The sequence below is a fragment of the Vanacampus margaritifer genome, chromosome 16 (genome assembly GCF_051991255.1).
Source record: "Vanacampus margaritifer isolate UIUO_Vmar chromosome 16, RoL_Vmar_1.0, whole genome shotgun sequence".
Lineage (NCBI taxonomy): Eukaryota > Metazoa > Chordata > Actinopteri > Syngnathiformes > Syngnathidae > Vanacampus > Vanacampus margaritifer.
In genome coordinates, this window is record NC_135447.1 from 288,542 (window position 1) to 314,499 (window position 25,958).

The 25,958-nt window shown below is 48.1% G+C and overlaps 1 protein-coding gene across 1 annotated transcript; it reads left to right on the forward strand.

The window, feature by feature from the left end:
• Positions 1–1,607: 1,607 nt before the first annotated feature.
• On the forward strand, positions 1,608–25,552 carry LOC144036440 (short transient receptor potential channel 4-like). The gene is made up of 16 exons (XM_077547101.1): positions 1,608–1,822; positions 8,056–8,445; positions 10,201–10,505; positions 10,879–11,097; positions 14,383–14,523; positions 15,843–16,019; positions 16,082–16,282; positions 19,111–19,447; positions 19,767–19,906; positions 19,978–20,178; positions 20,246–20,367; positions 21,315–21,510; positions 21,583–21,777; positions 22,026–22,067; positions 22,373–22,462; positions 23,395–25,552. The coding sequence occupies exons 3-16, from the start codon at positions 10,347–10,349 to the stop codon at positions 23,980–23,982; spliced, it is 2,808 nt and encodes a 935-aa protein (XP_077403227.1). The 5' UTR covers positions 1,608–1,822; positions 8,056–8,445; positions 10,201–10,346; the 3' UTR covers positions 23,983–25,552.
• Positions 25,553–25,958: the final 406 nt, after the last annotated feature.

Below are 25,958 nucleotides of genomic sequence, written 5' to 3' on the forward strand. Positions count from 1 at the left end.
ATTTATCTTATCTTATCTTTTGTGTGATAGTAAGAAGCCTCGTAATATTGACTTGCAACATGAAAACACCATACAAAAGTCAAGTAACGCTGATTGTCACCGAAATGGGGCGAAATTCACTCTCCGCATTTGAGCAGATAAAACTTTGAATTAATTACACACACCAAATGTATTTTTTCATTATTATTTACCAACATTGTGTAGAAAACTGTTGATTGAGCTGATTTGGTGGACTGTTTGATGTCTGGCACTTGTGTCAGCATGTAAAATAAATAAATAATGAAAACACTGCAATTCTTACTTTACATTTATTAGACGATAATAAATTGGGGACGAGCGCGTGTGAAAGAACAAGCAAAAGCAATTCATGTGTTGGGCGTCAGGGGGCAGCAGAGGGCTTGCTATTAATAGATGGTCCACAATGAAAGAACTTGCCACTTTATTAGGCACGCTTGCACAAATCGCTCCAATCATTAGAAGCTGCTGCCAGGTCACTTACCAACTGTCAATCAAAATAGTGCCTTTGCCCAAGTGTCTATTTTTAGCCAGATTTTCCCTTTTTTTTATGAAATGTGTGTGTCGTGGCTGCAGGCGGCCTCCAAGTCCTAACCCGAACCTCAATAGATGGCTAAGTAGGTGGTAGTTGCAGGACAGGTCGCAATGTAGGCAAGTAAATAGATTGGAAATTTCCTGACGCCATCGGAAGTGGGCGTGGCCAATGACAACAGCACTGTAAAAGCAATCTCACTATTAAAGGAGCTTTAATAACTTCCCTTCCAAAAGTGCCTCACGTTCAGCAACCGCGCCTTCCATTTGTCATCCTCCATCTCGCCGTCACCCTCCTCGTCCTCCTCCTCTTCCTCTTCCTCATCCTCTTCCTCTTCCTCATCTCCAAATGAGAACCGAGTGCACGCCTCGTTACTCACTCAAAGGTCAGGCAGGATCGCCATCACGTTGACTGATGGACGCTCACCAGGAAGCGTGTGTTCATATGCGCGCGTCTTTGTTTATGTACATTTGCACGCACGCACGCCCGCGCACGCACACGCCCGCAGCAGCGCAGATGAGGCCCGCAGCCCCAATTAGCCGGACCGCCATCGACCTCCATCATGGACGTGACGCGCCGCCATCGCTCACTCTTGATTGAACGTGCCGGCGTTTGGTTAAGAACGAAAGGCGGAGAACAGACAGAGAATTTGCACCTTTGACACGACACTTGTTTGATTCTTTGTTGAAGTCTGCATCGAATGTCTTGCAACCGATTCGCACCTCCAACAAAGGCTGCAAAACGCATCGAGCGAATACAATTCAGGAGAAAAAAAAATGAAGGGACGTTTACACATTCAAATAAGATGATTTAAACGCACACACTGTAAATGTCAAACTTGGAAACAACTTTAGTGACGCGTAACCACCAGTAGGTGGCGCCACTGTGCCATTTTCGAAATGACTGGGAGAGAAGGCTGAATTTTGTGCAACCTACCTTCATTTTCTCTTCATTACAAAAGAACCACACAAAAAAGCATCATTGAAAGGAGAGAGTCTATTTTTATATTTGGTGGATTTGGTGAAGTAAATATCGGCTTCGTCTTGAAAAGGTCAAAATTGTCTAAAATGGACTGAAATTAAAGACAGTGTGGGGAAAATCCTTCCCTTCTTCCTTCCTTCCTTCCTGGCAGAAGAAGAAGAAGAAGAAGAAGAAGACGGCCGGCGTTCGGGGATGGACGGACAGCAAATCGAATTCTCGCCGTTTCTCGCCAGCGCGGACTCGTTGAAGCTCAGGTTTCATCCCATCCGTCATCTTGCACGGACGGATAATCGGGTAAGGAGACGCTCCAGGGAGGGGGGGGGGGGGGTCTGGTGGGGGTCTTGAGAGAAGATGAAAAGGTATTGTACTGAAGAAGCTTAAATATTTTGTTCATGCTGTTCTCTTTTTTTTTTCCAAGCCGTTTTGGTGATGTTGATGGACTTTCCTAAAATGGCAACGCTACACAAAAATTGGACACTTTTTCGTAACGAAAACAAAAATGAAGCTAAAGCACATTTCATTAGCTTTTTGAATTCATGCAATGTTAACATCGACACCAACATAAAGCGCTAGTAAATGACTTATTTATTTGACAATTTCCTTCAGATCAAGTGAGTAAGCGCCTCATCTAGTTACTCTAGTAGTAGTTATTAAGTAGTCAGCTAGTTTCTAGATTGTAGAATATAATGTAACCTAGTTAGTTAATTACCGTAGTTGAATAATTTTCTTTGGAATCATTTCACGCGTTTCCACAAAACCATTTTTCATTTTTCTCTCTTCTGGCAAGTGTGCAATAGAAGCAGCCGGTGGTCGTAACGCAACGATCGTCATCCAGCACACGCGTGCGTGCGTGCGTGCGCGTGCGTGCGCGCGCGCGGCTCTCACTTCTTATTCATTGCGTCTGTCCACGTTTACCTTCCGATAGGAGCCTTGTTATCACTGAGTGCGTCACGTGCTCACGCACGCGCGCCGAGCACACGGCGGGCGCGTGTAATGAAAAAGTGCAGATGGCGCGAAGTTGCTTTGATGGCCTTCAGTGCAAACTCCTTCCTTTCTTCCTTCCTTCCTTCCTTCCTGCCTTCCTTCCTTCCTTCCTTCCTTCCTTCCTTCCTTCCTTCCTTCCTTCCTTCCTTCCTTCCTTCCTTCCTGCCTTCCTTCCTTCCTTCCTGCCTGCCTGCTTTTTAATTGGTTCCGAGCAGAAGGACGCAATCAATGCATTTGGAGCTTTTAGTCTCATTGGATTCTTTTGGCTCCACTTTGTGCTTTAGGCGGCAGGAAAAAAAAAAAAGAGGAAAGCGAGAGTGCAGCGTAAGAAGCTCCTTCCTGTCAGCTTTGTTTTATTTCCATCCTGATTGTGTTTCCCGTCAGATCATGTGCGAAGTGCCACCGGAGGGGGGGCTAATTCCGAAGACCACCTGAAAAACGCTGCGCGTGCGTGTGCGTGTATGCGCGCGCTTTTGTCTTTGCCACGCGTGTTTTTACAGGTTTACCTATCATTCTGGGGACCGACTTGGAATTGCGGGGACCTTTTGGTGGTCCCCGCAAGTTCAGACCCCTTTTTGAGGGTCAAGACTTGGTTTTAGAATTTAGATTTGATTTGGGTTATGGTTGAGGTTAAGGTAAGAAATGGCGGTAGGCAAACATTTTGGCTGCTTAGGGGGCGGGGCTAGGAAATGCAGCAAGTCAATGAGATGTCCCCACGATGATACAAAGACAAGTGTGTGTGTGTGTGTGCAGTTGTGTGAGTGATTGGAATTGAAATTGCAGCCATTCTGCCATTTTTCTACAGATGCCCGTCTGATAGTTGAGTTAGTTGGTTAGTATGTCAAGTTGGTAAGTCAGTGAGTAAGTCAGGTGGCTGGTGTGCTACTGTCATTCTAGTTAGTTCTAACATTTTCCATGACATCATTAAAGTATTGACCCGAGTTAGTTCAAGAATTTTCTTTGTGATCAATAAAGTATATACCTAACATGACCTAGTTAGTTAGTTAGTTGTGCTCATCATTTTCTTTGGGCTCAAAAAAGTATATACCTATCTAACCTTACTTAACCTAACCTAATCAGCCAGTTAGGTAGTAAGTCAATATGTTAGTGTTAGTAGTCTGTGAGTAGACCAGGTAAGTAGTTAGCTACAGTTTAGGTAGGTATTAATGCATTCCTTAGTGGATAAGTAAGTGAGCTAGTTTCCACAATTTCCCTCGGAATAAGTACAGTATCGACCTAACTGCTTATTTAGTTAGTTAATGAGGTCGTGATCAAATATTTTCCAACAGATATCTAACTACCTGACCTAGTTCGTTATTGAGGTACAGTAGATAGCTAGCTTCGTTTCCAGGATTTATTGTGCTATCAGGCAGTACCTGACCTAGTCAAGAGAATTGTGAGTGACTTCATTAGTCTGCTGGTTAGTTAGTTGGTTAGTTAGTCATTTAGTGAGTTCCCAGAATTTGGGATCAACAAAGAATCTACCTACCATAACCTAGCTGACACAGTTACTCAATTTGGTAGTCATTAAGTCAGCAAATCAGTCAAGTTGCTCGTCTTCTAGTAGTTAATTTGTCATTTCTCTGAGTTAGTTTCCAAAATGAAAGTATCTTCTTGCCCTGAACTAGTCAGCTAGTGATCACATCAGTTAGTTAGTCAGTTTTCAGAATTGACTTTGGGATCAATAAAGCATGTATTTGTCATCAGTCAGTGAGTTTGTCAAATTTGGTCAGTTAGTTGGTCAGCCGCTGGTAAGCGGACTTGCTCGCACCTCGACGTGGCTGATGGCGCCGACCGCTTGCACGCGCGGCGCCATCTCTGCACGTGTCCTCCACAGGTGGTTGTCACGGCGACCGCTCGCCCGGCCATGTCCTGCTTTGTGCGCCTTGAAAGGAAATCAAACGGCGGCCGCTCATTGTGGCTTCCAGTGGGTCGGCCCTCTACGCCGCATCCCCCCAGGACGCCCTCCCATCAAAATCAATTCGCTTGCGGCCTCTCGGGTCCTACGCCACTAATGGCGGTCTCTTTGTTGCAAGTTGTGCTTTTGTGGCGTTCAATGCTGCTGACTACGTTCACTTCCGTCGTCAATTTCTTACATGTGGCCTCTGCAGTCTATAGACTATTTTTTTAAAATCTTTTTTTGTTGCTGACTATTCTTGCTGATTTTCATGTTCTATCATGTCGCTATGGCATATTTAATTATGATTATATATTACTATTATTTGAAATCCAGGACAGTTAAAAAAACATTGCTTTAAAAAAGTAATAACTAAAACACAATTCAGTTGTATTTAACTTTTAGCTTGAAAATGTTTGCATTTCATCTTTAAAAATGCTTTCTTTTCAAACATTGACTTATTTTTACTTTACATTTAATTTGACACCACGTGTCAAAGTGGCGGCCCAGAGGAGGGGACAGATGTGAGGGGACGGATGTGAGGGGACGGATGTGAGGGGACGGATGTGAGGGGACGGATGTGAGGGGACAGATGTGAGGGGACAGATGTGAGGGGACGGATGTGAGGGGACGGATGTGAGGGGACAGATGTGGGGGGACAGATGTGAGGGGACGGATGTGAGGGGACGGATGTGAGGGGACGGATGTGAGGGGACAGATGTGAGGGGACAGATGTGAGGGGACAGATGTGAGGGGACAGATGTGAGCCGCCACATCATGTGATGTGAGCGATGAAAGCAAATCAAGCGTGTCGGCTTCCGTCACGCTTGCTAAAATGGCTTCCAACATTTCAAATTGTCGCAGATAAATGAAAACGTTGTCGTTTTCTTGTTAGCAAACAGGAACAATTTGTTGCCATTCTTGACTTTCGACTTCAAAACTTCGTCCTTGATGGAGACTTGAAAGTTAAAAAAAATGTTTTTTTTGCTAAGCGTCCATCTTTATCTGTAGTGCTTGTCAATGTGCAGAACGTGACTCAGGACAGGAGAATGTCGTGCCGGCGTTCCTCCTCCGGAAAGCGGGACGTGCGCGCTTCCTTTTCCGCGGAAGTTCACGCATCAACTTTTGGCGACGCCTCCGTCATGAAAGCAGCAACGTTGCGCTGATGAAACGTCGACCGCAGGGAATCTTGTTTAAACGTCCGCCGCCATCAATCGCCTTTTACGGCAGAAGAATTAGCTGCGCGACTATTTTTAGAATCGATCATGTTGTTTTTTTCCTTCTTCTTCTTCTACCAGCCGGCGGCGCCGTTTGTGTGTGCGCGGACGCAAAAAGCTCCCGCTAGAAAAGCAGCTCATGCAAAGCTGCTTGTGGACATTTATTGATGCGCAAGCTGATCGGCATTGGCTATTGATTATCCTGCGCGTGATTGGCCGCTCTCGGCCGAGCGGGGCTCGATCGTCACAAATCACTTTTGCCGCCGCCATCCATTGATCGGCCCGTGCACGATTTGGCCTTCCTCGCCGTGATGATGATTCCGAAGGACTGTCGGCGTCGCGTCGGCGTTGACGGATGGAGGTCGCACCCGCAGCGGGGACGGCGACTGGGCCTGATGTTCCTTTTCCACTGACATCCGCAGGGCGTGAAACGTTTCAGATACGAAAGCACACGTTTGGTTTGGGTCGAAATCCCTTTTTTTTGGCGGCCCGCACCAAATGCCGCCTCAAGCTATCTTGGTGATCTATTTTCGGCCGCGTTAGCCAACACAAGTGGTTAATGATCTTTGGCTAGCTGTTGTGTTGTTACTTGAACTCATGACCTCACGACCTCATGACCCCACGACCTCACGACCTCACCTTTGTCGATCGGGCACCGCTTCAAAAGGTTTAGCCCTTTCCTGGTCTGTAAATGTTTTGTCAGATGGGACGCAACAAACGTGTCCTTTGAGTGTTGTAACGTCACCTTGGGAGTGCCACAGGGTTGGATGCTCGGCCCCGTGTTGTTCAGTAGCCAAATGCTGCCACACTCTGTTATGTTGATGACGCGCAACCTTTCAGTACACGATCCTGTTTTTCTGTCTGCTGTTTTTTTTTCTTTTCAGTGCTGTTTTTTGGGGGATGGGCGGAGCCTACTGCGCACTCCGGTTTGCTGTAAGTCAACAAAGCACTTAAGCACTGGCCGAATAGTAGCGAGAGACCCAAATATCGTCTACTGGTTGCCATTGCTGTTCTCTAGAGTTTGGATCAAAGTGGTTGACTCAGCCAACAAAATCCCTCTAAATCCAAACGGGTTCTCTTGGACTCGCCTTCCTCCTTTGAAGTGCTCAGCGTGGGCGGAGCTTGGCGGCTCGGCGGAACGGCAAGCTCCGATCTTGTACTGTTTATCTAGAAGAGATGTTCCATGCTAAGCTACATTCCTCCCACGCAAACACTCTCCTCGCCAGGCGCGCGGATTGTAAACACGGCCGGCGACAGCAAAACGCGTGCCAAGCAGACGGCAAAGGCGCCGCCAAAAGCAATCACAAAATGAGCCAGGGGCTGATATTTGCTGTTGCGGGATGATCAGGACACGACAAAGAGGGAGAACGGAAAGGATTTATTTCCAATGATGGCTCAGGGAAGTCAAATGAGGACTTTTGCAAACTTTGACACGCACACACGCACGTATTTGTCTAAATTGTCTCACAAGTCGTCCAACAATAACGACCGTGTTGGTCATTTGACCAAAAAACGACCAAGTGGTCCATTTCGTAGTTCAGCGACCTTCATCGGTCGTGTTAAAGAGAAAGAAAGTCATGAGAAACGACAAAGGTTTAGCTTACTGAGCTAACGGGCCGGTAACGGGTTCGGATGAGGCTTTCAGTCCCGTAAACGTTGCGTCTTTTCAAGAATGCTTAGTAAAGGCAGAACGAGGTTGCAGATCGCCACAAAACATGCAATCAACATTGAAACAATCACTGGACAAACAGCGAAGTCCGATAAACGCTGGTCTTTGGTGTGGACTCACCGGGTTCGAGTCTTGATTTTGGTGCTATTCAACATGGCAGATCGAGGTCGCTAAGCTAAAATACGCTTGGTCCTAATTTGGCACCTTTTCATAACGAGCACTTTATTGGAGGTCTCATTTGGTCCAATCAGGACGCGTGTTGACTTTGACGCTTTCAAGGCTGTTGAGCGACAAAAGAAGAAATTGGGGCAACTATTGATTTTGAAGGATGTGGACTGCGTTGGTCTCGTGGTTTTCTTTTCAACCAAACGAGGGTCTCGCTCAGCTTGTCTGCGAAATTGGGCTTCGTAAACCAATGTAGTGGCAAACGCGTCCCTGTAGATGGCGGCGTTGCATGGCTTCAAATTTGAAGAAATGACCCGTCGGACCCCAAATAATGATGTGGCTCACTAGGCCACGCCCCCTCAAACTCACACGTCAAGCAAATGAATACTAGATTATGTGCCGCAATGACGCTCTTGCATATTTGTTGCTCTTTTTATTTGTCTCGTGTATTCAAAAGCCGTAATAGCCTTTTTTTGTCAAAGCTCAGCTCAGTTGATTTTGGATTGAAAGCATTTCCATTGAATGCAGATTTGCATTATTTCTCCCGCTTGGACTGTTGCAACCTTCGACTTCTTCTTCTTCTTCTTGCCAACAGGTGTCTGCGAGCGGACGGCAGGCGCACTTTGAGGGGGTTGACTGCGTCTCCCTCTCAGTCTCCCCCCCCCCCCCCGTCCCTCCCGCCCCCGTCCCTCTGCGTCTCTCGCGCTTCTCCCGGTCCAAAGTGGTCGGCCAGCAAGTTGCGATCGAGCGCGGCGGTCCGGTGGCGCCGGTGGACGTTGTTGCGACTCGCTTCCAAGTGTCGGGAGCGCGACGACGACGACGACGATGTTGATGATGAAGAGGAGGAGGAGGAGGAAGTGAAGAGGCGCGTGCGCGTGAGGGACGCCGCGGTAGAAGACGGCCTCGTGTGGATGTAATTGGAGAAAAGCAAAACCATCAAGTGAATTCCTGCCGGCACGAAGTTCCCATGAGCAACATCAACAAGGTGGGCGCTTTTCTTTTCTTCTTCTTCCTCCTCTTCCTCCTTCTCCTCATCGTGACCCTTTTCCCCCTTCTTGTCATGACGATTACGTTGCATTTGCTGTCACGTTGCCATGAAAAATGCGCAAAAGCAAAGTGACGCGCGCGCTGACACGCGCAGTTCAACTTGGACAAATTCATTGGCATTTTCACGACTTGGATGTTTTTCGCCACCACTGCAGCAGCTGTCGGTGTGTGTGCGCGCGCGTGCGTGCGCGCGTGTTTGCATAATCCCACAGTGAGCCCAGTTGGGTGTCATTTGTATTTGTTGAACTCGCCACCGGAGCGACGGACGAAGGCTGCAGGATGAAACAATGCAGAGGCTGCGGTAATGTGCAGCTTGACTGCACTACTGTGTGCGTGTGCGTGCGCGCGTGTGTGTGCGTGTGTGTGCGTGCGTGTGTGTGTGTCCCATGAGTACATTCATATGATGATGCTAAGGGGAAAAGGTCACTTTCGTTGAACTGCTGCACATTGTGGTGTTTACATTAACGTGTAAATCCGGATCCAATCTGGATTATATAGATATCTGTTTCAAATACAAGACGCCCCCCCCCCCCCCCCCCCCAAAATGGTGTCACTTTTGCCTTTTAAGGCCGCCCCATCCACTGACTTTTGTTGATTACTCGATTTTATTGCTCACTAAATCGCCATCAGACATTTCCATGTTAGGACACTTTTGCCACCAGGGAGCGCAAAACAAAACAAAAGAAAGTTCTGGAAGCATTTTTGTTTCTTGGCTGCGGTCGCCTGGCAACCGCAGCGGCCGCCAATCAATTAGCGAGCTAATGGTGTTTACGTCTGGACAAGGTTGGCCGCGCCTGCCAATCACAGCTGGCCCGCAGCTAAAGCTAATGTCGTTACTCGCGTGGCTAATTGTAATTAGCTTAGCATTTGAATTGTTGAGCTCCAAGCAGACGGATTCGGAGGCCGCACTTAGCTTTGATGCTGATGGTTTCTTAGCGCAAGCTTCCCACAAATAAGACTTTTTCAATTCAACATGTGTTTTCTCATTTTGAGATTTTAGTTTTGAAGTCCGTTCACTTCCTGCTCTTTTTAAAAAAAAAATTTTTAGTTAAAGGTCAGCTTTCAAGCCTACTTGCTGTTTCCCGCTTGAACTTTGTTCAGCTAACGGATATTTAATGTTTGTTGAACCATCTGAGGCCGTTTCTCATTGACAAAGTTTTTGCCTCGGAGGCAATTTCAAGTTGCGTGTCTTGCCCAAGGACAATTGGACAACAGAAACTCCCATCTGAGATTCAAACCAGCAACACATTTCTTGCTAAAGTTCCTGGAACTAAAAGACTGCGATCTTGTGTACACTTCTCTGAACTTTGACTTACTTTTCACATTTGGGAAGTTCTTTGCAGAGTTGTCACGAGTTAAAAAGCTCCTGAAACTTTGGAGCTCTTTCATCCGATTCGTCAACCATTGCTGGACCGATTGTTTCCCCGTTTTTGTGGCCGCCTCCAACTAAAGTTGCAGGAACTTCAACTACTCTAAAGAGCGAAACTTTGAAGTGAAGTTTTTTTTATGTCAATCTTGGGCCCGTTTATTGCTGCAGGAACTTTGTGTGTCAAGCATGAAAAGATCTTCACATGGAAATGCGGCCGACAATCAAAGACACCTTTAGCAGCAAATGGGGTTAAGGTTGATTACAACCGTTGCCGGGGCAACCGCTAACGCTACCAATGGAATAGCATTTTTCTTTCTCCCTCAGGACGACATCTTCCGGCCCGGCAGCGTCTGTTAGCATCCGTTAACAGGTGCTAGCGCGCGGGGGCGGGCCGCAGGGGCCGCAGGGGCCGCAGGGGCCGAGGGGCCGCAGGGGCCGCAGGGGCCGCAGGGGCCGCAGGGGGCGGGGCCATGTCCCAGCTGTACTACCGGCGCTCGGACAGCTCGTCGTACCGCGACCGCATCCCTCTGAGGATCGTGCGGGCCGAGTCGGAGCTGTCGGCGTTGGAGAAGGCCTACTTGGGCGCCGTGGAGAAAGGCGACTATGCTAGCGTCAAGCACTCCCTGCAGGTGAGTTGTTTTGGGTTTTACTAGAACGGCAGCACCAGAAACTCACAAGCAGCGATTTGGCAAATAGTGAACTGAAAACAAGTCCGATTGCATTCGTCACGCGCTTTTGAAATGTATTTAGCTCAACGCTAGCAAACGATGCCAAACGCCACCGATGGGCTCGACGAGCGTCAAAAGTCGCAATGTTGTAACCCGTAACCCTTCAAACGATGCGGATGTGAACACAATGCTGCGACACCTTGATGACATAAGAATCCTCTTCGGCGTCAACTGCAGAACGACTCGTGAGCAGTTGCGACCGTCTCCGCCGTGTTTTTGCGTGCGGCCCAACCCGGCGCAGTTACGGCCAAGCGCGCCGCGGTTTTGCTTTCAGGAGGCGGAGATCTACTTCAAGATCAACATCAACTGCATCGACCCGCTGGGCCGCACGGCGCTGCTCATCGCCATCGAGAACGAGAACCTGGAGATCATCGAGCTGCTGCTGAGCTTCGCCGTCTACGTGGGCGACGCCCTGCTGCACGCCATTCGCAAGGAGGTGGTGGGCGCCGTCGAGCTGCTGCTCAACCACAAGAAGCCCAGCGGCGGCATGCAGGTGAGCGCCGGCGATGGCGGCTGAGCGATGGCGGTGGCGGGTGAGCGATGGCGATGGCGGGTGAGCGATGGCGGGTGAGCGCCGGCGGTGGCGGGTGAGCGATGGCGATGGCGGGTGAGCGCCGGCGGTGGCGGGTGAGCGATGGCGATGGCGGGTGAGCGCCGGCGGTGGCGGGTGAGCGATGGCGATGGCGGGTGAGCGCCGGCGGTGGCGGGTGAGCGATGGCGATGGCGGGTGAGCGCCGGCGGTGGCGGGTGAGCGATGGCGATGGCGGGTGAGCGATGGCGGGTGAGCGCCGGCGATGGCGGGTGAGCGATGGCGGGTGAGCGATGGCGGCTGAGCGCCGGCCGTGGCGGGTGACTAGACAGACGAAAGTTGTGAGTTTTCAACAAACGGCGTGAGTCAGGCTTGGCCACAAATTTTGAAGATTAGCCGTGCAGTGTTTGAAAATAGCAACGAAAAGAACAAAAAAAGCTTGTGTGTGTATTTTGTCTTAAATAAAAAAACAAGCACTCTACAGCGATGGACTTCATAAAAAGTAACACGTGCTATCAGAGCTGCAACAAGTAGTCAATTGAAAGGGGCGGGGCCAATGGAAGGAGGAAGAGGATGGCGAGTGTCTGTCCGCGAGATGAAGGTTGACAGAAATGCTTGGTCAAAGTTCTCGATCGAACGCCGCTCGGCAGACGCTAGAGAATCGTGTCTTTTTTTTTGGGTCGGTTGATTGCGACAGGACGACGTTTGCTCAATTCTCTGACAGACGCATTTAAAGCGGCTTGTCAAGTAGCGTCAGCGGGTGCCACGCGTGTGCGCCGGTCCAAAGCGATCAATGGCATTGACGAGACGGGACGTGTGCGTGTGCGCCGCAGACGTCCGTCGCTTCTCTTGGCTTTGCTTTATTAGCAAGATTTCATATCAGGCGGCAAAGTTGAAAGTCGTGCCGGGTCAAAATGGGAGTCGCACTCAAAATGGGTCGGGTTCTCGCCCTGACCTGGCAAAAAACAGAGGATCTTTTGACCAAGAGGATTTGGGGAGACTTTTGCTCCCGAGCCACTTCGTGTTGGATGCGCTTCAAAATGAAGAATGAAAAGCTTTCGCCGCCATCTTGTGCCAGACCAAAGTGCAGCTTTCTTGCTTTCTTTCTTTCTTTCTTTCTTTCTTTCTTTCTTTCTTTCTTTCTTTCTTTCTTCCTTTCTTTCTTTCTTTCTTTCTTTCTTCCTTTCTTTCTTTCTTCCTTCCTTCCTTTCTTGTGCTTTGTGGCACCGATCAATGACCGCCCTCTGCACAAATTCTACCTAGCAACAAGTGACCCCGAACATTTTCTGTGATGAAGAAGCAGCACTTGTTTGTTGTCTATTTGACTTTCGATGTCGTTACTTCGGGCTTTTCTTGCTTCTGCGACCGCTAAGTGATGGCGGACCAATTTTTCCATTTGAAAAGCGCCGCCGGCTGTCATAAATTTCCGCGGAAGGGAAACATTTCCACTCTAAATTGGGTCAGGAGAAGAAAAAAGAAAAGAAAAATGTGGACTCAGTTGTTTCCCTTCAATGATGCGATGCTTCACAACATTTGGATTATTTGTGGATGTCGCGGCTAACGTTAGCATCAACACTTTTCTTTTTCTTTTTTAATCAACGATCAGTAACTGACACAATACGAGGCAAGGCTTTTTTTTTTAATATGATGAAAATATGTACAAATGTAATAAAATGATGAACAACTCTTACGTAATATGACTAAAAAAAACGTTTTAATCAAGTCCCACCGCTAAAAAATAATTAGACATTAGTTTCAGTGAATGTATTTTTTCCACAAATATTTCAAAATGAAAATGACTCTTTGCTATAAAATATAACTAATAAAAAAAAAATCAAAATGCTTTAATGGAATCCCACCTAAAGTAAATCTACATTGCCAGTTATTTTCCAATAGAGTACAAAATGAAAAGGTTCGAGTTGACATGCGACATTTAACTCCAAATTCACAATCTCATCTTAAAAGTGTGATTTTAAAAACGGCCGTTGGCAAGTACAATTTTTTTCCACTTGGGCTTCAGCTCAAGATGGCGGCGGGAGAAAAACACTTTCAAAGTTGCAGAAAAGCTGGGAGGTCGTCCGTCCGTCCGTCCGTCCGTGCTGCGGCGAGTCGCTGTGTCAACGGGGCACTCTTATCTGCCGCATGCATTAAGCTTATCTCTTCTCTCCCTTTTCACGCTCCATCTGATAAAAAGCCTTCACGCCGCATTAAGTGCGTCTGCAGCGGCGGCGGCGGCGGCGGCGGCGGCGGCGGCGGCGGCGTGTGCTCCTGCCGGATGTCGCGGGAATTACGGCTTTATTGACCCCGCCGACCGGGTGTGAAGAGAGCTTCTGTCTGGAAGAAAAAAGAACTTATTTTTAGACCTGTGGCTCGTTAACATTTTATACCAAGCATCGCCTCAAAAATAATTCCTGCAGCTCACATTCAAAAATTGTTACCATAAACACTTTTTTTATTTATATTTTGCCTTTTGCGGGCTTGGTCTTGGAATGTACCCCCCCCCCCCTCCTCAATCATGGGTTCCGGGGGCGCGGTCCTGCTATTTGACAGATTTTCTGATATGGTTTAGAACTATTTTGTTCTGTTTATCACTAGATGGATGAAGATGCAATTTTGTCTGAAAGAAGAAGAGGAGTGAAAACAGGAAGTATTTCAAGCTCAGCCTGTTTTTGCTGAAGGTTATTGAATGTGAAATCTTCAGTCCTGCTTTTTATGCCTACACTACACATGAAATCCTTCCCAAGCAACACCTGTGGGCTTCTGTGAACGTGTGGCGGTTTTTGTTTCCTGGTTTGTGCTGAAGCAACTGGACCGCATCGCCTCAAATGAACAACATGACCTTGCTTCAAACTAAAACCTTTGACTTCCTGTGCTTGTTCAGGCATGACTTGTTGAGACTTTTTTGTAGTTCTACTCATTATAGACACGCCGACCAAATTTCATGTGGCTTTGGGAAACCGGCTGAATTTTCAAAAGAGTTTGTCACACTTTTCCAAAAATGAACCAAAAATGGCCACTTCCAGCCCAAATGGCTGACTTCCTTTGTCTTTTCAGGCAAAGGCGTCTTGAGACTTTTTGGTGGGTCCACCGAAGATCGACAAGCGGAGCCGATTTCAAACTTGAACATTCTCTGAAATAGCTCCAATATCGGCAGCATGAAAACAAAATGGCTGAATGTTCCCAAAACTGCAAAAGTAAAGGCAGTCCGTGTCTGTAATGAAGTGTCCTGCTGTGCCACGCCCCCGACAGGTTCCTCCCATCCTATTGGACAAGCAGTTCTCGGACTTCACGCCGGACATCACGCCCATCATCCTGGCGGCGCACACCAACAACTACGAGATCATCAAGCTTCTGGTGCAGAGGGGCGTGTCCATGCCGCAGCCGCACGAGGTGGGCCTGATGTGGCAAATACGCCCCCCCTTAGCCCCCCCCCACTCTCAAGCCCATCCCGCCGAGTCAGCACTTTGGCCTGCCTTACTCCGCCATATCTCAGCCCAACATCTCCGGCTTGATCGAGTGCCGGCGCAACTTGAAACGATCGCATTGAGATGCGCTCGAGTGGCTGGAAAAGAAGCTGGTCGGAAATGCGTCGTTCCTTTTAGTTCACGCCAGCTATGAAAAGGGACAACGATAAGAAATCATTTGCTTACAATCAAAAGCATAATCGAGTCAAAATGAAGTTGACGGCGGTTCTCTTTACGATTTCTCCGACAGACCAAAAAACAAGCTTGTGCTGTTTCCTGACGACTCTCAATTGTTGCCTGAAAAACGTCGCTTCTGTTTCGACCCTCCCGACCAGCAGGTGGCGGTGCTGAAGCAGCACGGAAAATCCCCCACGCGCGCCACCTGCTGGTCGGGAGGGTCGAAACAGAAGCGACGTTACGTACGTAACTTTCGGTTTCGGAGCTCTTTGATGTTAAATTGTTTTTGTGTTCATGAAAAGATTCAACTTCGGTTGATTGGAGACGACAAATATACAAATAAAATTCAATGTTTTTGGTCCATTGATAGCAAAACGTGCGCTAGCTTCACTCAAGACTGGAGTTTTGAAAATGCTAAATTGTCTTTGAAAATGGCTTTTGAAGACCGCTCGTGAAGAGACGCGGGTTCGCTTTATTAACACTTTAGGTTTGTGAAAGACGGGAACGCCTTGGAAGAAACCAAAGCAAAACATTGATTGAAGATCTTTGATTTTTAGAAAAAGGAGTACGTTTGGTTGGTTGAAATCCAGATTGTCTTTCATGTTAAAGACATTTAGTTTGTTTCAAAACAAAACAAAACTTTCTTCAACGTTTGCCAAGCGATGACCGATCATTTTGTAAAGGCAAATTTGTCTTTGACGTTTATCAGAGGTTTCAACTTATGATAACCAAAAACATAAAAAAACTAAAACTATAAACAATGAAGCATTTTTGGAAAAAAAATACAAACGTGCTCTAAAAACGAATCGGAAGCAACTAAAAAAGTCCAAATGTAACGAGAAAGGCGAAACTATTCGAACCTTGCGCCGCATCAGCTCACGTCTCGGAACGCAACAGAATCGGTTTGTTCTCATCAAATCGACGAGATGCTTCACACGTTTTAGCACGAGCGCTAATTCTCAACGATTGTCCACCGGAGGCCCATTAGAAGGTCCATAAAATGCGAGAAGGGTCCAATCATTGACACAGCAGTCCGGCGTGTTTGTGCGTGTGCGCGCTCGCACCCAGGTCCGCTGCAACTGCGTGGAGTGCGTGTCCAGCTCGGACGTGGACAGCCTGCGCCACTCGCGCTCGCGCCTCAACATCTACAAGGCGCTGTCCAGCCCCTCCCTCATCGCGCTCTCCAGCGAGGACCCCTTCCTCACCGCCTTCAGGCTCAGCTGGGAACTGCAGGAGCTCAGCAAGGTAAGCGGCGCCGCAGTACCGAAAAGGCCAACGGGAAAAAGGCAGGAGAAACCCGCTTGCAGGTGGAGAACGAGTTCAAGTCGGAGTACGAGGAGCTGTCGCGGCAGTGCAAGGAGTTTGCCAAAGACCTCCTGGACCAGACCAGAAGCTCCAGAGAGCTCCAGATGATCCTCAACTACAGAGACGGCGTCAACCTCCTGGAGGAGGACGCCAACGGGGACTTGGCCAGACTCAAGTTGGCCATCAAGTACCACCAGAAAGAGGTAGCGCCGCCCGCCGTCATTCATGATGTCACATCTCATGACGTCATGATACATGACCTCAGATCCTCCCGACTTTGTGACATCATCGTCCTTTAACCGACCTCATGACATCATCAACCCACAAACCGTCTCGTCTCACAACCTCTTGACATCGTGTCCTCGTACCTCAGGACGGGGTTATGACATGGCCACATTCATCATGACGCCATGTCTTCGTAACCTCATGATGCAAAACGAAAAATAGATATATTAAAAAAAAAAGGAGAGCAATGATGATGACATGTCAGATCGGTAAAATTACCGAATGAACAATACTGAGCTCTCCAGAATTATTATTTATTTTTTTTAATTAAAAAAAATAACCTCATGACCTCATGCCATCTATAGTTGATAACCTCATGACCTCATAGCCTCGTGACACATGACATGTCCTCACAACCTCATGATGTCATGACACCTCATGACCTATGACATCGTGACCCCACAAACCTCATCATGTCCTCATTGTCTCATGATATCATCGTCTTATAACGTAACCTCATGTCCTCGCAACCTCATCACGATCGAAGCATGGCGAGCCAGAGCCAATCACGTCATCCCATGACACAACCTGTGCGTGAGATGACGTGCAGTGAGCGACGCCGTCGTCTTGGCGCAGCTCAGATGACGATTTCCATCCGAAAGCGTCGGGCCTGGACGGTCAAAGACTGGACGCATGCCGAGCTTGGTTCTGTGAGAAATCAAATCGGACTCGCAGAGAGGGAATCAAAGTCATTTGGGGCGGCTTTCTCGGTTCTCACGCGGGCCGCATCCCGTCTATGCCGAGAGCTCTCAGGCCCGACTGGAATAGAAATGTCAAAGTGAGTCACGAGGAGATGCTTGACGACCTTCTGGAAAACACGCCAATGTGGGATAAGCACCATCAAGTGACGGCTCACAATATAAACATTCCATACGGACGCGGGTCTCGGCCGCCTCAACGGGCTGCCGTGCCATCAAAAACGATGCGAGCGAGTGGAAGGCTTCAATTCACAATGTCTGCGCTTGTACATCTAAAACGAGTGAACGGAGTGAAGATGTTGTTCGCGGGCTCATCATCTTCAGTCAATGATCTTTTTTCAGATTAGCCTCGATGAGCAAATGATCGTGTTTACGTTTTGGGATTATGAGATTGAGTATATCAAATCTGAAGTTATGATCCCATGAGATGGATGATTGGTTGTCAGGTGAGGATCGGATGATCACGTCCGGTTCTGATCATTTTCGGGTCTGATGATGCGAGGCCAGTGAGCGAGATTGAGCGGGAAAAAAAATTGAACGGCCGTCGCGGGTGACAAAACAAAACGCAGGAGCCTGAAGGTGCCGTCTTGCGGTTTTCCTTCAAAGGCAAAAACGTCCGTCAGTGGAGCCAGAAGTGGAGCTCGTCACGCCGCTCACATCCAGCGCAAATGAAAGTAATCCCACGAGACCCCCGGGGACGAGGCGGGAGATAATCTGCGCTTTTCGCGCCGATCTTATCCCGGTGAGCCGCCGCTTCAGCGCTCCCGTCGCACCCGGCGAGCGCACGTCCACGCCGAGAAAAAAAAGCTTCGGCTTATCTTCTGCTGCTAATTTTATACCGCAGCCCGTTTAGGCAGAATCGGCCGGGGGGGCTTGGGGGGTCTCGCGCCATTCGCTCTCAAGCACATTTTCTTGGCTCTGCTGTCGATGACAACGAGTTTGTGTTTTGCATTCTGCGGCAAACGTCGCGCACTTCGCATGTTTGACAGAAACCCGTTCAGGCAGGAACGTCTGAGGACGTCGCGCTCTCTTCACTTCGCCACACTTTTCGTACGCACGCCAGACTTTGGTTTGCAGCTCAACACGCTGCATGAATTTTGAAAAGCGTTTTGAATGCGGACGCACGCGATATTGCGGCAACATAAGACGAAGACTGTCAGGTTGTTTCCATCCTTTTTTGTTCTTCCGTAATAAGCAGTAAAGCCTTGGCATCGAAAAACGCATTCTTAACTAAAAAGATGAGAAAATGCAATTTTGGGATCAAGAAGATAAAGAAGACGCTCATAGTTTTTGCTCTCAAACTACAAAACAGCTCAACCGAGACTCAGAAAGGCGCTCGTTACGTCGGTGGCAGCGAATGGTTGGATTTTAGTTGACGGATATTAACGTCCTTGGCACTGAATGAGTCGGCCGCATGATGCCATAATCCCATTTGATAATCTCACATCCTGAAGTATCAGCAGAACTTTACACGATGACATCTAAAAAGTTTCTTGTAAAAAAACTGCCCTCGTGATGTGCTAAGCTCGTAACAGCCTCGCCATAAAACTTCATCTCGTGTTCATAATCTCATCTGACAAATGCTGGCCGTGCGTCAGACGCTTTTAGTTTGCTTTTCACTTTTCTTCTCGACTTTTGTGTTCCTTTGACATTTTTACATCTAGAAATGTGAGTCACTCCACACACACACACGCACAGAAAATGAGGAGCCCTTGTTGCCACGGTAACCGGGCTGCAGAGTTGGCACCCGACGATGCGGGTCGACGCTTTGTGGCTCTGATCTTGTGGCTCGACTTCACAATGCGTGTGCGTGTGTTTATGCGCATTATCACAGCCTTGTGCCACCTCCAACCGGGATGTCAGACCTCCGCCAAGGCCAAAACGATTTGAAACATGGCCGTCTGACTCCTTTGATTTAAAGTATCCTGACGTAGAGTTCCGCTCGAGCCCTGCAGGGGGCACAAAAATCATTTGAAAAAGACAACGTGGCGAGCTGCGCTGTTCCACTCCAGTCCTGTAGGGGTCAGTAAACAGCATGTCGTTTTCAGTTCGTAGCGCAGCCAAACTGCCAGCAGCTGTTGGCGTCGCGCTGGTACGACGAGTTCCCGGGCTGGAGGCGGCGCCACTGGGCCGGCAAGTTCCTGACGTGCGTCTTCATCGGGCTCCTGTACCCGGCGTTCGCGCTGTGCTACCTCACCGCCCCCAAGAGCCGCTACGGCCGCTTCATCCGCAAGCCCTTCATCAAGTTCATCTGCCACACGGCGTCCTACCTCACCTTCCTCTTCCTGCTGCTGCTCGCCTCGCAGCACATCGTCACCACCGAGCAGGACCGGCAGGGCCCGGCGCCCACCACTGTGGAGTGGATGATCCTGCCTTGGGTGCTGGGTGAGTCCGGGATAACGCCGGGACAGCCTCGCCACGTCATCGATTCATGGTGGGGTCATAATCCCACCCTAGAACCTCCTAATCCCATGACATCCTTGAAAGTAAAATAACACCACTTCAGGATTTGAGCAGCAGTTGGTTTCATGCCTCATCATATAATCCCATAATCCCAAATTCTCATATCACCTCATCATGATCTCAAAATGTCCTCCTCATAATCTCCTTCTATGACAAGGACCACGTTTGTAGCCCAGCACGTTATCGTCTCATATTCTCTTGCGACGTCAACAGTTCCCGACGTCTTCCCGCGCGTTTGCAGGTTTCATCTGGGCCGAGATCAAGCAAATGTGGGACGGCGGTTTCCAGGACTACGTCCACGACTGGTGGAACCTGATGGACTTTGTCATGAACTCGCTGTACCTGGCCACCATCTCCCTGAAAATGGTAGCCTACACGAAGGTAGGCCCCGCCCCACGAAGGACACGTGTCACGCGTTTGACGCGGTCTCGGCTGTCGTCCTGTTGCTGCAGTACAGCGGCAGCAGGCCCCGGAACCAGTGGGAGATGTGGCACCCCACGCTGGTGGCCGAGGCGGTGTTCGCCATCGCCAACATCTTCAGCTCGCTGCGCCTCATCTCGCTCTTCACCGCCAACTCCCACCTGGGACCGCTGCAGATCTCGCTGGGCCGCATGCTGCTGGACATCCTCAAGTTCCTCTTCATCTACTGCCTGGTAGCGCCACCGCAGACTGAGAGATTACGCAGACGATGGGGAGTAGCAACATTTGTCCCCCGTGCAGGTTCTGCTGGCTTTTGCCAACGGGCTGAACCAGCTCTACTTCTACTACGAAACCAAAGCCTCGGACGAGAGGGGCAAGTGCAAAGGCATCCGCTGCGTGGAGCAGAATAACGCCTTCTCCACGTGAGTTCCGATGGCTCCGTAATCCCACTTTGTGACCTCATAATCTCACAACCTCAGACCCATTCATGACCATCACAGGACTTCATTTTGGACTCAGCCTCATACCTCACAGAATCACCACCTGAAATCAGCGGCGATTAATGTCATAATCCCAAATTATCATTTCATAATACAGCCCCATAACAGGATCCCACATTTTATCATTTACTACTTCTCAAAATCCTCACCTCATATCAACATAGTAGACTCATATTCTCATGTTGTCATAATCCCATATTATAATCTCACGGCCTCCAACCTGCAAATGATCATCGCAGGTCTTCATAATTTAGGGACGCAACTTTATGATCTCCTACTCTCATAACTCACAAAATCATCTCCTGATATCGTCATAGATTTATAATCTCAATATGTCTTGATCCCAAATTATAACCTCACAATCTCAAAGTAGCACAAGAAGACTTGACAATATTAAATGAACCTCACTCCTGGGGAAAAAAACCAAAACATTAGCATAATTTAACCTCATATTGTCATAATCCCACATTATAACCTCATAATCACAATCTCATACCTGCAAACTATCAGCACTGATGATAGTTTGATTCTTAATCTCCACGTTCTCCTACATATGTGAGCCTAACTCATTTTTTTCACCTCCTAATACATTCATCACCTCATGTTGTCGTAATCCCATATCATAGCCTCATAATCTCATGATCTCATACCTGCAAACTATCATAGCAGGTCTTCTTAATCTCCGTGCTCTCTCATTTACATGTGACAAACTCCTCTCTTCAGCTCCGAAACTCACGTCGCCATAATCCCAAATGATCGTCTCGTTGTCTGACGAGACGACTTGACGACCTCCAAACTTCATCCAGTCAACCTCACGCTGTCCTGACCTCCTAATCTCAGGTCATGTCTTTCTCCAATTTGTCCCGCAGACTGTTTGAGACCCTGCAGTCGCTCTTCTGGTCCATCTTCGGCCTGATCAGTTTGTACGTGACCAACGTGGACGCCGACCACCAGTTCACCGAGTTCGTGGGCGCCACCATGTTCGGCACGTACAACATCATCTCTCTGGTGGTGCTGCTGAACATGCTCATCGCCATGATGAACAACTCCTACCAGCACATCGCGGTGAGGACGAGCCGGCGCCGGCAGGTTGTCCGCGGGCGACCAATCATCCGTGGCCGTCTGCCTTCCGCTCAGGATCACGCCGACATCGAGTGGAAGTTCGCCCGCACCAAGTTGTGGATGAGTTACTTTGAAGAGGGCGCCACCCTGCCGCCGCCCTTCAACATCGTCCCCAGCCCCAAGTCCGTCTGCTACCTGGTCTGCTGGCTCAGGTCGCGAGTGTGCCGCGGGAACGGCGAGGCCCGGCGCGACACCATCGGCACCATCGGGGTGAGGCGGGATTAGGAACGCCACGTTCACATGTGCTTCTTCTTGTCCATTAAAACTTTCAAACCTGAACCGTATTTAGGGTTTCAAAGTCCAGTTTCAAACTAAGATTAGGGCTAGCCTTTCAAAATTGTTTTTTTTAAGGTGTAGGGCTTTAAAATGAAAAAAGTTTGAAAGAGAAGGATTCGGGTTTCAAAGTTGAGAGGTGAAGGCAGCACTGGAAAGACGAAATGTCTTTGTCTCCTGTGCAGAAGCGAGCTGCAGAGAACCTGAGAATAAACCATCAGTACCAGGTAAGTCCCGCCCCTTTTCTGTATATGTGTGTGTGTGCGTGTGTCTATATTTGTGCGTTTCCATCTGCTGCTGCTGGAAGAAATGAAGTGATGAGTCATCGCGTCACTCAGTGGGGTGTGGAGTTCTATTTGTGCGCCTCAGTGGTGGCGGTGGGGGGGGGGGGGGGGCGTCTTCTTTTTCTTCTTCTTTGCCGCTCGCCATTTCTCTCCCGCTTAACGGGCCGTGACGTTTCCACGGAGACCAGCGGCACCGGGTTGGAAAGGTGCTGATGGCCTCTTTGATGGACGCGTGTGCGTGCGCGCAGGAGGTGCTGAGGAACCTGGTCAAGCGCTACGTGGCCGCCATGATCCGGGACGCCAAGACCGAGGAAGGCCTGACGGAAGACAACTTTAAGGTCAGCGCACCCGGGTTCCCTTTTCGGAACGCACACACACTTGGAGGCTATCTGGGAACAAGCGTCAGCATTACGCTACGACAAAGCCTGGAAAAAAAAAAGACACCAAAGACACGGCTTTTTTCTGACCGAGACCGCTACGAGTACTCGAACCTTCACAAGAGGGACCACGAGTACCAAAAACGTGAAACAAGGCCGAGTATTGGCTGAATAGCAAAAGCTGGTATCAGTGCTCACCCTAAAAAAAAAAAAGTATGAAAAGGAAGCAAAAAGCAAAAATGCTAAACAAAAATCAGGCAGACATTCAAAACACAAAGTCTGAAAAAGAGTGACAAAGTTCAGGTGGGACAAAATGTACCACAAAGAGCATGAAAAAGAGGCACAAAGTCACTTCATGAGAAAGTAAGTGTGCAGAAACAAACAAAAAAAAAAGAGTAGCCTCGAGTCGTGCCAACATTTGCTACCCAAGTCTGAAAAACAAGCACAGGGTGAATGGGGGGCGAAATATACCTTAAAAAAAAGTCTGAAAAGGAAGCACAGAAAATGAGCCACAAAAAAACCTGAATGCCAGAAAAGGTTTGAAGCCTGAAAAAGTAGCACAAAGTGAACCAATGATCATAAAAAGCAAAAAAAAAAAACAACTGAAAAAGCTTCACGTTACGAGTGCCAGAAAAAGTGAGAATTCTGAAAAAAAAAAAGTGAGTGCACAAGAAAGTGTGCAGCAAAAAAAGCAGAGAAAAAGCATTACAAAAGTTTTCTAGCAAAAAGCCTGAAAATCTAAAAAGGAAGCACAGATTGAACGTGACAGTTTGGATGCTCAAAATACAAACAAAGTTCGAAAAAGAAGCGCCGACAAAATGGCTGATGAAATCAAGATGAAAATGCAGCACGAATAACTGAAATGCTTGAAACGAGCGTCTGCTGTGCGACAGGAGCTGAAGCAGGACATCTCCAGCTTCCGTTACGAGGTGATGGGCATGATGAAGGCGGGGCGAGCCGTCCTGCAGGGCACCGCCGCCGTCGCCACCGCCACCGTCGCGGGCCCTCCCGAGTCCGCCCTGGCTTACCCCAACGCCTCCCTCAAGATGGCCTCCTGTGCGCCGGCCAAGAGCAAAGCCAACCGCTTCAAGATGGCCGCCTCCCTCCTGCAGAGGGTGGCATGCGCCGCAGCGACCCCCGAAGCCCCCATCGGGCTCCCCAATGGCGCGGCCCTCCCTCTGGGCGCCGGCAACGCTAGCGACGTTAGCGACTTTGCTGCGTTCCACAAACGACACCAACGCGGGGGTTGCCACCACCGATTGTGCAACCGGGCCGGACACGCGGAACAGTCCAGAAAAATGTACTCTCTATCGGAGGAGGACGAAAAGGACCAAAGGGGCGGGACCCATCCGGACGTCAGCGCCGGGACCGATCCGGACGTCAGCGCCGGGACCGATCCGGACGTCAGCGCCGGGACCGATCCGGACGTCAGCGCCGACTTCGGTAGCATGGCGGAGCAGGAAGACGAGAGCGCCGCCTGAACATGGACGCGCCGGTCCAAGTGGGTCGACATTCAACGGGAGCCTCGTGGACGCGGCGGCGGCGCTTCGTGACGCACGCAAAAGTCGGGTTTTCACCGAGTGCTCCGGTCCAGTCCGGCACGGGCGGCGCATGGCTTAACGTTTATGAAAAGACAAAAGTAGCACAGATGCGTGGCTAGAGATAAAGCTATGCAGCCGGACAATCCCAAGTATAACAAGTGCTCGCTTGCTAGCTAAAATGCTAATGTGGGACACTTAAAAGCTATTCTTAAAATGGGCACATGTTAGTTTGCTACAAAATAAGCACTTTGCTTATTATCAATACAATCACGCTATTAGCTAAAATGTTATGCGACAAAAGCTATGTGGCTAGCTATCTATATATATATTTTTGGATTCTTTAAAAAAAATCAAAAAAATCAACAGACACATCTTCAAGGTAAGTAGAAATGGCTAATGTTGTTAGCATAAATGCTAATCTTGTGCTTCTTAAGCCAAAAAGCTCAGCAGCCTTCCATTTATTTTTCTAATATTGACAGATAGATAATATTCGTACTATTTGTAAAAGAATAAAAGAAGAGAGGCCTAAAAACGATGCGGGCAGCCGCATTCCTTTTTTGTCTTCTTCCAGATCAGGAAGTACATGTTCTCGCGCCAACGAATCAATACTTAGCTTTGTATTGAGGTCCGCCCCTTTTAAGAAGGCAAAAAAAAAAAGTGTCGGCTGGACTAACTGAAGCGCTCGGTGGAAACGAGCGACGATTTGCTTGGAGACTCAGGGAGGCGTTCAAGTGTTTTGAATCGTTAGCAGTCAGCCCAAAAGGTTAGCAAAAGTTAGCCCGTCGCTAGCAAGTCGACACACTGTGTGTGACGATTGTGAGAGGATGTTTGTGAGTGTGGAGGAGAGAGAGTGCGTGTGTTGTATGAGCACAATCGTAGAAGCATGACGACATTTATACTCTTTGCCTTACTTTCATTTTTTGCGCACTTTACTCCAATGAATCCGATTCCTCGATTCCTCGATTCCTCGATTCCTCTGGTCGTTGTCCGTCACCGGTTTCTATGCAACCGAAAGATGAGAGGCTGCGCTTTGGACGCCGACCACAGGGGGCGCCCTCCCTCAAGCGCAAAGCCAAGCAACTGATGAACAACTTGGAGCCAACATGATTGCGTTTCTTCCACTCGGACTCTTTTCAAATGCTGAAAAGTCAACGGGGGGAAAAATGTCACTGTACTAGCAGGGTAGTAAAAAAAAAAAAAAAACGTAAATAGAAGATATGTGTTGTTTTTCACAATACCAAGTGTACAAGAAAAAAAGTCACCTTGTTTCAGAAAAAGACATTTTGGTGTGAAAATAATAGCCTATGCATTATTTTTTTAGAGGGGGGGGGGCGGTGGAGATATCACATTCTGTAATTTAACAAAAACAACTACAAAGAAAACAACAAAGGCGGATGTTTTCAAGGTCAAAGTTTAATGTTTTCATTTATTTGTTTATTTTTCAGTGAGAAAAAAAGTATATAATCTGCAAATTGAACACAATAAAATGAAATACACCAAAAACGTTGAATATTTCTGGAAAAACGTTTTTGAGAAAAAAAAGCCACGTATTTGAGAAACGCATATTTTGAGAAAAAGGGTCATAATTTACAGAATAAATCTGTATTTGTTTATTAGAAAAGTTAAAGTAGTGAATTTTCTTGAAAATTTTATTTCACAGAAAAATCGAACATTTCTTTATATTAGCAAGAAAAAAACAGACAGAAATATTTACCAGAAAGGTTGGTCATATTACTAGAAAAAAACTGAATATTACATTTGAAAAAACAAACATTTTTTGAAGAAAAATAAATAATCGATTGACTCCGTCAAATTGTATTTTGACTTTTTTTTTTTAAATGTCTCTTGAAAACATCCAACTTGACTTTCCTGGTCTGCAGCTGACACGTTTTCTTTCTTTTTTCACGTCCCAGGAA